At 44.4% G+C, this 12,500-nt stretch overlaps 1 protein-coding gene across 5 annotated transcripts in view; it reads right to left on the bottom strand.

Moving 5' to 3' along the window:
• stxbp5a (syntaxin binding protein 5a (tomosyn)) overlaps nucleotides 1–12,500 on the bottom strand; it is a 215,728-nt gene that overhangs the window by 7,490 nt on the left and 195,738 nt on the right. Inside the window, exons 20-25 of one of the 5 annotated variants that reach the window (XM_087805057.1) lie at nucleotides 8,474–8,527; nucleotides 5,728–5,778; nucleotides 3,151–3,390; nucleotides 2,721–3,090; nucleotides 1,474–1,639; nucleotides 1,306–1,417 (exon numbers count right to left, since the gene is read on the bottom strand). In XM_087805057.1, coding sequence (XP_087661183.1) covers nucleotides 1,306–1,417; nucleotides 1,474–1,639; nucleotides 2,721–3,090; nucleotides 3,151–3,390; nucleotides 5,728–5,778; nucleotides 8,474–8,527 — 993 coding nt within the window. Of the gene's footprint in view, nucleotides 1–1,305; nucleotides 1,418–1,473; nucleotides 1,640–2,720; nucleotides 3,091–3,150; nucleotides 3,434–5,727; nucleotides 5,779–8,473; nucleotides 8,528–12,500 lie in introns of all 5 variants that reach the window. The other 4 variants (XM_087805056.1, XM_087805059.1, XM_087805058.1 and 1 more) reach the window with 4 other exon arrangements.

The raw sequence follows: 12,500 nt of genomic DNA, 5'->3' as shown, positions 1-12,500 counted from the left end.
ACAGGTGAGAAGGAGAACGACAGGTGAGACGGAGAATGACAGGTGAGAAGGAGAATGACAGGTTAGAAGGAGAATGACAGGTGAGAAGGAGAACGACAGGTGAGACGGAGAACGACATGTGAGACGGAGAATCACAGGTGAGACGGAGAACGACGGGTGAGACGGAGAACGACGGGTGAGACGGAGAATCACAGGTGAGACGGAGAATGACAGGTGAGAAGGAGAACGACAGGTGAGATGGAGAATCACAGGTGAGACGGAGAATAACAGGTGAGACGGAGAATCACAGGTGAGACGGAGAATAAAAGGTGAGACGGAGAATGACAGGTGAGAAGGAGAACGACAGGTGAGAAGGAGAACGACAGGTGAGAAGGAGAATGACAGGTGAGACGGAGAACGACAGGTGAGAAGGAGAATGACAGGTGAGACGGAGAATCACAGGTGAGACGGAGAATGTCAGCTGAGACAGAGAATGACAGGTGAGAAGGAGAACGACAGGTGAGAAGGAGAATGACAGGTGAGACGGAGAATCACAGGTGAGACGGAGAATGTCAGCTGAGACAGAGAATGACAGGTGAGAAGGAGAACGACAGGTGAGACGGAGAATGACAGGTGAGAAGGAGAACGACAGGTGAGACGGAGAACGACAGGTGAGAAGGAGAACGACAGGTGAGAAGGAGAACGACAGGTGAGACGGAGAACGTCAGGTGAGAAGGAGAACGACAGGTGAGACGGAGAATCACAGGTGAGACGGAGAACGACAGGTGAGACGGAGAACGACAGGTGAGACGGAGAATCACAGGTGAGACGGAGAACGACAGGTGAGACGGAGAATAACAGGTGAGAAGGAGAACGACAGGTGAGACGGAGAATGACAGGTGAGAAGGAGAATCACAGGTGAGACGGAGAACGACAGGTGAGACGGAGAATGACGGGTGAGAAGGAGAATGACAGGTGAGAAGGAGAACGACAGGTGAGACGGAGAACGACAGGTGAGACGGAGAACGACAGGTGAGACGGAGAATCACAGGTGAGACGGAGAACGACAGGTGAGACGGAGAACGACAGGTGAGACGGAGAACGACAGGTGAGACGGAGAACGACAGGTGAGACGGAGAATGACAGGTGAGACGGAGAATGACAGGTGAGAAGGAGAATGACAGGTGAGAAGGAGAACGACAGGTGAGAAGGAGAACGACAGGTGAGACGGAGAATCACAGGTGAGACGGAGAACGACAGGTGAGACAGAGACACAGGTGAGACGGAGAGACACAGGTGAGACATAGAATAAGGACCAGAACTTACACAGCTCTTCTCTGTCCAGGGACTGGGCTCCTCCTCCGAACAGGCCCTTGAAGAAGCCTCTGTTCGGGGCCTCAGGTGTCTCCACAGGTGTGAACAGTTCTCCCAGCATCTCCTGCAACGTCCCAGTCATGAGAGCAGCAGGTCTTCACCGGTGTGACCACGACTCACCTGCAGGTTCTCGCAGGTGTCCGTGCTGTAGGTGATCCTCTGGACCTCCGTGGGCGAGCACATGTACATGGCCTGACCCAGGTTGGTGAAGCAGAAGGTCCGAGCGATTCGCATGTCTGTGAGCGGCAGGTAGTTGATGTCCATCAGCGGCCTCAGCCCCGGCAGACTAGACACACATGTTATATGTTAGAAACTTTATCTAAGCTTCATGAAACAGTGTCATGTTGTTCACTGTTTCATGAAGCTTCATCAACACATCACTACCATCTAGTGGACCCTGAAGATAATGACACTGTTTCATGAAGCTTCATCAACACATCACTACCATCTAGTGGACTCTGAAGATAATGACACTGTTTCATGAAGCTTCATCGACACATCACTACCATCTAGTGGACTCTGAAGATAATGACACTGTTTCATGAAGCTTCATCAACACATCACTACCATCTAGTGGACTCTGAAGATAATGAAACTGTTTCATGAAGCTTCATCAACACATCACTACCATCTAGTGGACTCTGAAGATAATGACACTGTTTTATGAAGCTTCATCGACACATCACTACCATCTAGTGGACTCTGAAGATAATGACGCTGTTTCATGAAGCTTCATCCACACATCACTACCATCTAGTGGACTCTGAAGATAATGTCACTGTTTCATGAAGCTTCATCAACACATCACTACCATCTAGTGGACTCTGAAGATAATGACACCGTTTCATGAAGCTTCATCAACACATCACTACCATCTAGTGGACTCTGAAGATAATGTCACCGTTTCATGAAGCTTCATCAACACATCACTACCATCTAGTGGACTCTGAAGATGATGACACTGTTTCATGAAGCTTCATCGACACATAACTACCATCTAGTGGACTCTGAAGATAATGACACTGTTTCATGAAGCTCCATCAACACATCACTACCATCTAGTGGACTGTGAAGATAATGACACTGTTTCATGAAGCTTCGTCAACACATCACTACCATCTAGTGGACTCTGAAGATAATGACACTGTTTCATGAAGTTTCATCAACACATCACTACCATCTAGTGGACTCTGAAGATAATGACACTGTTTCATGAAGCTTCATCAACACATCACTACCATCTAGTGGACTCTGAAGATAATGACACTGTTTCATGAAGCTTCATCGACACATCACTACCATCTAGTGGACTCTGAAGATAATGACACTGTTTCATGAAGCTTCATCAACACCAGATGTGGTCTCACCTCAGGGTCATGATGTGTCCGTTGGCGCAGAAGCAGGCGAGACAGACGCCCTGGCTCATCTGCACCACGTCGGCCCTCAGGACGAAGGACGTCTCCGTGATGCTGTGTTTGTGGACGCACGTCTGCGACGGCAGCGCCAGGACTTTGGCCTGTTTCTCCGAACACACCACGGCATACTGGCTCTCGTTGAGGTCCTGCGAGGACGAGGGCGACACCGAGACCGGGCGCCGCCTCCTGACCTTCTCCCGCTCCTCGCCGTCGGCGCTCACGTTGGGCTCGAACCACGGCTCGAACGCAGGGGCCACTAAGGAGCCCGTGGAGTCCAAGAAGGCCATTCTCAAGATGCTCCCCTTCACCCGGACCAGCATCCCTGCGGAGACACAGACCCGTGAGTCCCCCGTGTGGAACCCTCGTCTCGGGTCACTCGCACCTGTGGGGGACAGCATGACCGGCTGCAGTTGCCGTTGCTCCCCAGCAGGTGGCAGTGTGATGACCAGAGGCAGCACGGTGCCCAGGGAGGTGCCCACGTAGAGGACTGGGGACAGCGCGGAGTCTCCTTTCCGGACGAAGGCTTCACAGAAGTGGAAGGAGACGATGGCTTCTTTAGCTTCCTTGTCGATGCTGGTGACGCTGGAGGAGCGCGAGCGGCTGAAGGAGTTGTCCCGGTGGTCTAGAGGGTTGGAGCCCCGCGACGGACATACAGACAGGAGGACAGTGAGGAGACAAGAGAGAAGGTAAAGCTCTGGGACTCGAGTCTTCATCGTCGAGGGCCACATGGACACCGTCAAAGCAGTTTTTTCAGTTCAAATCAAGACTTTAAAATACATTTTTAATACAACTTTAAATTCAATTACATTAACCAAAATGTAAAAAAATACCACATTAACCACATAAGTTAAGTTTCAAATTTTTATTTGAACCTAAAATAAATAATAATAAAATAAACATTTGTTTCTGCTGCCACAACATGTTACAACAGATCGGATGTATTTTTCTATTTATTTACTTATTTTTTACATGTATTTATTGAATTTATACTTTTTTTTTATGTGATGTGTTTTTTATGGATTTCTATATGGATGGACGTGGAGTATCCATCCATCCATCCATCCATCCATCCATCCATCCATCCATCCATCCATCCATCCATCCATCAATCCATCCATCCATCCATCCATCCATCCATCCATCCATCCATCCATCCATCCATTAATCCATACAGCCATCCTTCCATTAATCCATACACCCATCCTATCATAATCCATCCATTATTCCATCCATCCATAAATCCATTCTTCTATCCATCCTTCCATTTATCCATCCATCCTTCCTCCCATCAATCCATCCATCCTTCCTCCCATTAATCCATCATCCATCCTCCCATTAATCCATACACCCATCCTATCATAATCCATCCATTATTCCATCCATCCATAAATCCATTCTTCTATCATCCATCCATCCTTCCATTTATCCATCCATCCATTAATCCATCCATCCATCAATCCATCCATCCATCCTCCCATTAATCCATACACCCATCCTATCATAATCCATCCATTATTCCATCCATCCATAAATCCATTCTTCTATCCATCCATCCATCCTTCCATTCATCCATCCTCCCATTTATCCATCCATCCATCAATCAATCAATCAATCAATCAATCAATCAATCAACCCATCCATCCATCCATCCATCCATCCTCCCATTAATCCATACACCCATCCTATCATATTCCATCCATCCATAAATCCATTCTTCTATCCATTCATCCATCCTTCCATTGATCCATCCATCCATCCTTCCATTTATCCATCCATCCTTCCTCCCATTAATCCATCCATCCATCCTCCCATTAATCCATACACCCATCCTATCATAATCCATCCATTATTCCATCCATCCATAAATCCATTCTTCTATCCATCCATCCATCCTTCCATTAATCCATCCATCCATCCGTGAGTTTCAAGTCAAACTCTTTAGTTAGTTCACTTTAATGTCACGTCAATCCGTAGATAATTTCTTAGAAAAAATACTAATATTTCCAGATAATAATTTCCATGAGTTCACACTTTAAACACACTTTACAACAATCACATGTAAATAAAAGCTTTATTTTCATCACGTTGATGCCTTTTAACTCTCATGTTATCTCAGGGTCAACGTGACCCGAAGGCTAGCTAGTTAGCATTGCCTCAGACATACACAAGCGTGAGAGCTAACGCTAATCCCGAGAGCTAACGCTAACCCCGAGAGCTAACACCAATCCTGAGAGCTAATGCTAACCCTGAGAGCTAAGGCTAACCCTGGGAGCTAATGATAACCCTGAGAGCTAACGCCAACCCTGAGAGCTAATGCTAACCCTGAGAGCTAACGCTAACCCTGGGAGCTAACGCTAACCCTGAGAGCTAACACTAATCCTGAGAGCTAACGCTGACCCTGATAGCTAACAGTAACCCTGAGATCTAACGCTAACCCTGGGAGCTAACGCTGAACCCGAGAGATAACTCTGACCATGAGAGCTAACGCTAACCCCGAGAGCTAACGCTGACCCTGAGAGCTAATGCTAATCCCGAGAGCTAACGCTGACCCTGAGAGCTAAGGCTAATCCCGAGAGCTAACGCTAACCCCGAGAGCTGACGCTGACCCCGAGAGCTAACACCAATCCTGAGAGCTAATGCTAACCCTGAGAGCTAACGCTAACCCTGAGAGCTGACGCTGACCCCGAGAGCTAACGCCAACCCTGAGAGCTAATGCTAATGCAGCAGCAGGAGAGAAAACCCTGTCAGCCTCAAACATCATAGTCGACCTCAGGTGTGACTCGTCACTAAATGATCCGTGTTGGTTCAACATGTTAAACACGCGTGTGTTACGTTAGCATCATAGTTTCAGCTCGACACAGAGAACACTTCGACGCAGAATCAAATCACGATGAAATCCTTGAGAGTCTCATGCACACGAGGGTCGAAGGTCAACCAGAGACACGGAGTCAAGGCTTACCCAGGTCTGGCTTTAGCTCGGTAGGCAAGCTTAACTTCCGCGACATCTTTGCTGGAAAAAAGAGAACATCCTGGTCTTTACAAACACACGAGGGACGGACACACGGCGCCATGCAAAGCTCCGGGACTCGCACCGGGACGGGGTCGAAGGTCAAGACCCTGGGGTCAAAGAGTGCCGGACGGAGGCGAGGTCGCGACCCATGCTGTGACGGACAGACTCCACCCGAGGTGCACAGCCATCCATCCATCATGCCACGAGAGCATGCACCGGAGGAACAGAAATACTCGACATGTGATGGAGGACGAGGGATGACTGAGGAACAAACCACCAGAGGGGGCGCTGTTCCCCTGAACTCACTGAAGTAAACCATCGACTATCTTCTTAGTAAGAGAACACGATTGACATTTATTTGAACAATATCACCATAACATTACGACTACCTGATTGATTTTCCTTCACTATTTAAAAAATTAAACACTAGTTGAGTGAGAGCTAACCCTGAGCGCTAACACTGACCCTGAGAGCTAACGCCAACCCTGAGAGATATTGCTAACCCTGAGAGATAACGCTAATCCCGAGAGCTAACGCTAACCCTGAGAGCTAACGCTAACTCTGAGAGCTAACGCTAACCCTGAGAGCTGACGCTCACCCTGAGAGCTAACGCTAACCCTGAGAGCTAACGCTAACCCTGAGAGCTAATGCTAACCCTAAGAGCTAACGCTCACCCTGAGAGCTAACGCTAACCCTGAGAGCTAACAGTAACCCTGAGAGCTAATGCTAACCCTGAGTGCTAAAGCTAACCCTGAGAGCTTACGCTTACCCTGAGAGCTGACGCTGACCCTGAGAGCTAACGCTCACCCTGAGAGCTAATGCTAACCCTAAGAGCTAACGCTAACCCTGAGAGCTAACGCTAACCCCGAGAGCTAACGCTCACCCTGAGAGCTAACGCTAATCCCGAGAGCTAACGCTAACCCCGAGAGCTGACGCTGACCCCGAGAGCTAAAACCAATCCTGAGAGCTAATGCTAACGCTGAGAGCTAACGCTAACCCTGAGAGCTGACGCTGACCCCGAGAGCTAACGCCAACCCTGAGAGCCAATGTTAACCCTAAGAGCTAACACTAACCCTGAGAGCTAACGCTAACCCTGAGAGCTGACGCTGACCCCGAGAGCTAAAGCCAACCCTGAGAGCTAATGCTAACCCTGAGGGCTGACGCTGACCCTGAGATCGAACACCAATCCTGAGAGCTAACGCTAACCCTGAGAGCTGACGCTAACCCTGAGAGCTAACGCTAACCCTGAGAGCTAACGCCAACCCTGAGAGCTAATGCTAACCCTAAGAACTAACGCTAACCCTGAGAGCTAACGCTAACCCTAAGAGCTAATGCTCACCCTGAGAGCTAACGCTAATCCCGAGAGCTAACGCTAACCCTGAGAGCTAACGCTAACCCTGAGAGCTAACGCTAACCCTGAGAGCTGACGCTGACCCCGAGAGCTAACGCCAACCCTGAGAGCTAATGCTAACCCTGAGAGCTAACGCTAACCCCGAGAGCTGACGCTGACCCCGAGAGCTAACACCTATCCTGAGAGCTAATGCTAACCCTGAGAGCTAACGCCAACCCCGAGAGCTAATGCTAACCCTGAGAGCTAATGCTAACCCTGACAGCAGGAGACATCTGCCATCTTTGTTTGGGTCACAAGGGGAAGCAGTCGAAGTAAAGGTTCTCTCCCCAGAGACGTTTATACGTTGACTGGACCTCGGTCCGCCCCTGGCTCTCCCCCTAGAACACCTCCGCAGGTATATCTAAACACGGTTGACGGTTCTACTCCCGGCCTCATTACAGCTGTCGTAGTTTTCTCAGCCAAACATCAACAAAGTGTGAGTTTAATGTAGAAAAAAAACACTCTCTATCGCTCGATGTCGGTCAAGAGAGGGTCAGAGGTCAACATGGCACCATTACTAAGAATGACGTTTCCTGACTCAGCTTCCGATCAAACACTTCCTTCCTTTAAAGACACGGTCATGGAGTCGGTGGACACACAGTGGACGCAGACAAGAGACACGAGGACGACTGACTTCGGAAGTACGACAAATCCGAACGAAGAAAAAAAAAAAACGCCCGTAAAACGACGACAGACACAGAGGTGGACGCTCGTGCTACGTACATGTAGCATGCATTAGCGAGGACGCTAACGAGTGCGCGACCCTTTAGCCAGGTGAGCTTCTGCTGCGTGACCTTCCAGGTGTCCCTGGAGTTCACCTCGATTCAAACCTCGCTCGTGTTCTCCCGTCGACTCGTGTGTTCTTTTTAGAGGCATGTTTGTTCATTTTAATGTAGCGACTGGAGCTCAGTTGTCTTCGTCTTAAAAGACTCGCTTGTTTGTGGCGGAAGCTAAAAGGCTAACATGCTACAGTGACAACAAGTACTACGTGTAAATATAAACCGAGGAGGTATTTGGATGTTTTTTAAGTGTCTTTTTGGACGAAGACGCTACAATAAAATGAACAAAGGAGAACACGAAAGTGAAAGTTTGAAGTCTGGGCTGAACCATCACTTTAACAACAAATTACATGAAAATAAGCAAACACAAGAGGACAAACCAGAAGGTGAACAGAAGCAAACCTGGACTTGACCGTGAACTGACTAAATACAAGGAGGACAGAGACAGTTTCGAGGGGGGGTCGGGGGGTCGGGGTCGGGGGGTCAAGAGGTCAGATCCGTCTTCCTCTTCTCCGACCAGTCTTACCTCCTCTACCTCCTCCGTTGTAGAACTGTTGCAGATTGCTGTTTGACATCAACACTTTTGGACGTAGGAAAAGGGAGAATACAGTCAACGTTAGATCAACTTTGGGAGAGAAGATAAGATAAACCTCAAGAAGGAAACCAGCTCTGACGCCGTCTGCGTTGTTACAAGAACATTCTTTTGAGCTGTGGCTCAAATCGCATACTCAAAGTTAGTATTTTTACTGCGTAAGTGCGTCTCAATTCTTAGTATGTAAGTGTAGTCCTCCATACACACTAGATTGACACTAAAACACACACAAAACTGAGTATGGATCGATGGACACTTTCTACACTAAACGACTACACTATCCTGATGCATACTAACTTCTAGTATACTAGGAGAAGTATGCGATTTGAGACATAATATCCGTGGAGGATTAGTTACTAGTTAGTACGTACACTATCCTGATGCATACTAACTTCTAGTATACTAAGAGAAGTATGTGATTTGAGACATACTCTCTGTGGAGGATTAGTTACTAGTTAGTATGTACACTATCCTGATGCATACTAACTTCTAGTATACTAAGAGAAGTATGTTTGAGACATGCTATCTGTGGAGGATTAGTTACTAGTTAGTACGTACACTATCCTGATGCATACTAACTTCTAGTATACTAAGAGAAGTATGTGATTTGAGACATACTATCTGTGGAGGATTAGTTACTAGTTAGTACGTACACTATCCTGATGCATACTAACTTCTAGTATACTAAGAGAAGTATGTGATTTGAGACATACTATCTGTGGAGGATTAGTTACTAGTTAGTACGTACACTATCCTGATGCATACTAACTTCTAGTATACTAAGAGAAGTATGTGATTTGAGACATACTATCTGTGGAGGATTAGTTACTAGTTAGTACGTACACTATCCTGATGCATACTAACTTCTAGTATACTAAGAGAAGTATGTGATTTGAGACATACTATCTGTGGAGGATTAGTTACTAGTTAGTACGTACACTATCCTGATGATACTAACTTCTAGTGTACTAAGAGAAGTATGCGATTTGAGACATACTATCTGTGGAGGATTAGTTACTAGTTAGTACGTACACTATCCTGATGCATACTAACTTCTAGTGTACTAAGAGAAGTATGCGATTTGAGACATACTATCTGTGGAGGATTAGTTACTAGTTAGTACGTACAATATCCTGATGCATACTAACTTCTAGTATACTAAGAGAAGTATGTGATTTGAGACATACTATCTGTGGAGGATTATTTACTAGTTAGTACGTACACTATCCTGATGCATACTAACTTCTAGTATACTAAGAGAAGTATGTGATTTGAGACATACTATCTGTGGAGGATTAGTTACTAGTTAATACGTACACTATCCTGATGCATACTAACTTCTAGTATACTAAGAGAAGTATGTGATTTGAGACATACTATCAGTGGAGGATTAGTTACTAGTTAGTACGTACACTATCCTGATGCATACTAACTTCTAGTATACTAAGAGAAGTATGCGATTTGAGACATACTATCTGTGGAGGATTAGTTACTAGTTAGTACGTACACTATCCTGATGCATACTAACTTCTAGTATACTAAGAGAAGGATGTGATTTGAGACATACTATCTGTGGAGGATTAGTTACTAGTTAGTACGTACACTATCCTGATGCATACTAACTTCTAGTGTACTAAGAGAAGTATGTGATTTGAGACATACTATCTGTGGAGGATTAGTTACTAGTTAATACGTACACTATCCTGATGCATACTAACTTCTAGTATACTAAGAGAAGTATGTGATTTGAGACATACTATCAGTGGAGGATTAGTTACTAGTTAGTACGTACACTATCCTGATGCATACTAACTTCTAGTATACTAAGAGAAGTATGTGATTTGAGACATACTATCTGTGGAGGATTAGTTACTAGTTAGTACGTACACTATCCTGATGCATACTAACTTCTAGTATACTAAGAGAAGTATGTGATTTGAGACATACTATCTGTGGAGGATTAGTTACTAGTTAGTACGTACACTATCCTGATGCATACTAACTTCTAGTATACTAAGAGAAGTATGTGATTTGAGACATACTATCTGTGGAGGATTAGTTACTAGTTAGTACGTACACTATCCTGATGCATACTAACTTCTAGTATACTAAGAGAAGTATGTGATTTGAGACATACTATCTGTGGAGGATTAGTTACTAGTTAGTACGTACACTATCCTGATGCATACTAACTTCTAGTATACTAAGAGAAGTATGTGATTTGAGACATACTATCTGTGGAGGATTAGTTACTAGTTAGTACGTACACTATCCTGATGCATACTAACTTCTAGTATACTAAGAGAAGTATCTGATTTGAGACATACTATCTGTGGAGGATTAGTTACTAGTTAGTACGTACACTATCCTGATGATACTAACTTCTAGTATACTAAGAGAAGTATGCTTGAGACATACTATCTGTGGAGGATTAGTTACTAGTTAGTACGTACACTATCCTGATGATACTAACTTCTAGTATACTAAGAGAAGTATGTGATTTGAGACATACTATCTGTGGAGGATTAGTTACTAGTTAGTACGTACACTATCCTGATGCATACTAACTTCTAGTATACTAAGAGAAGTATGTGATTTGAGACATACTATCTGTGGAGGATTAGTTACTAGTTAGTACGTACACTATCCTGATGCATACTAACTTCTAGTATACTAAGAGAAGTATGTGATTTGAGACATACTATCTGTGGAGGATTAGTTACTAGTTAGTACGTACACTATCCTGATGCATACTAACTTCTAGTATACTAAGAGAAGTATGTGAGTTGAGACATACTATCTGTGGAGGATTAGTTACTAGTTAGTACGTACACTATCCTGATGATACTAACTTCTAGTATACTAAGAGAAGTATGTGATTTGAGACATACTATCTGTGGAGGATTAGTTACTAGTTAGTACGTACACTATCCTGATGCATACTAACTTCTAGTATACTAAGAGAAGTATGTGATTTGAGAGATACTAACTGTGGAGGATTAGTTACTAGTTAGTACGTACACTATCCTGATGCATACTAACTTCTAGTATACTAAGAGAAGTGTGTGATTTGAGACATACTATCTGTGGAGGATTAGTTACTAGTTAGTACGTACACTATCCTGATGCATACTAACTTCTAGTATACTAAGAGAAGTATGTGATTTGAGACATACTATCTGTGGAGGATTAGTTACTAGTTAGTACGTACACTATCCTGATGCATACTAACTTCTAGTATACTAAGAGAAGTATGTGATTTGAGACATACTATCTGTGGAGGATTAGTTACTAGTTAGTACGTAAACTATCCTGATGCATACTAACTTCTAGTATACTAAGAGAAGTGTGTGATTTGAGACATACTAACTGTGGAAAATTAGTTACTAGTTAGTACGTACACTATCCTGATGATACTAACTTCTAGTATACTAAGAGAAGTATGCTTGAGACATACTATCTGTGGAGGATTAGTTACTAGTTAGTACGTACACTATCCTGATGATACTAACTTCTAGTATACTAAGAGAAGTATGTGATTTGAGACATACTATCTGTGGAGGATTAGTTACTAGTTAGTACGTACACTATCCTGATGCATACTAACTTCTAGTATACTAAGAGAAGTATGTGATTTGAGACATACTATCTGTGGAGGATTAGTTACTAGTTAGTACGTACACTATCCTGATGCATACTAACTTCTAGTATACTAAGAGAAGTATGTGATTTGAGACATACTATCTGTGGAGGATTAGTTACTAGTTAGTACGTACACTATCCTGATGCATACTAACTTCTAGTATACTAAGAGAAGTATGTGAGTTGAGACATACTATCTGTGGAGGATTAGTTACTAGTTAGTACGTACACTATCCTGATGATACTAACTTCTAGTATACTAAGAGAAGTATGTGATTTGAGACATACTATCTGTGGAGGATTAGTTACTAGTTAGTAC

Source organism: Callionymus lyra, chromosome 13 (genome assembly GCF_982586985.1).
Source record: "Callionymus lyra chromosome 13, fCalLyr1.hap1.1, whole genome shotgun sequence".
Classification (NCBI taxonomy): domain Eukaryota; kingdom Metazoa; phylum Chordata; class Actinopteri; order Syngnathiformes; family Callionymidae; genus Callionymus; species Callionymus lyra.
Note: the sequence above shows the minus strand (reverse complement) of the source record. Positions and strands in the feature narration are given on the sequence as shown.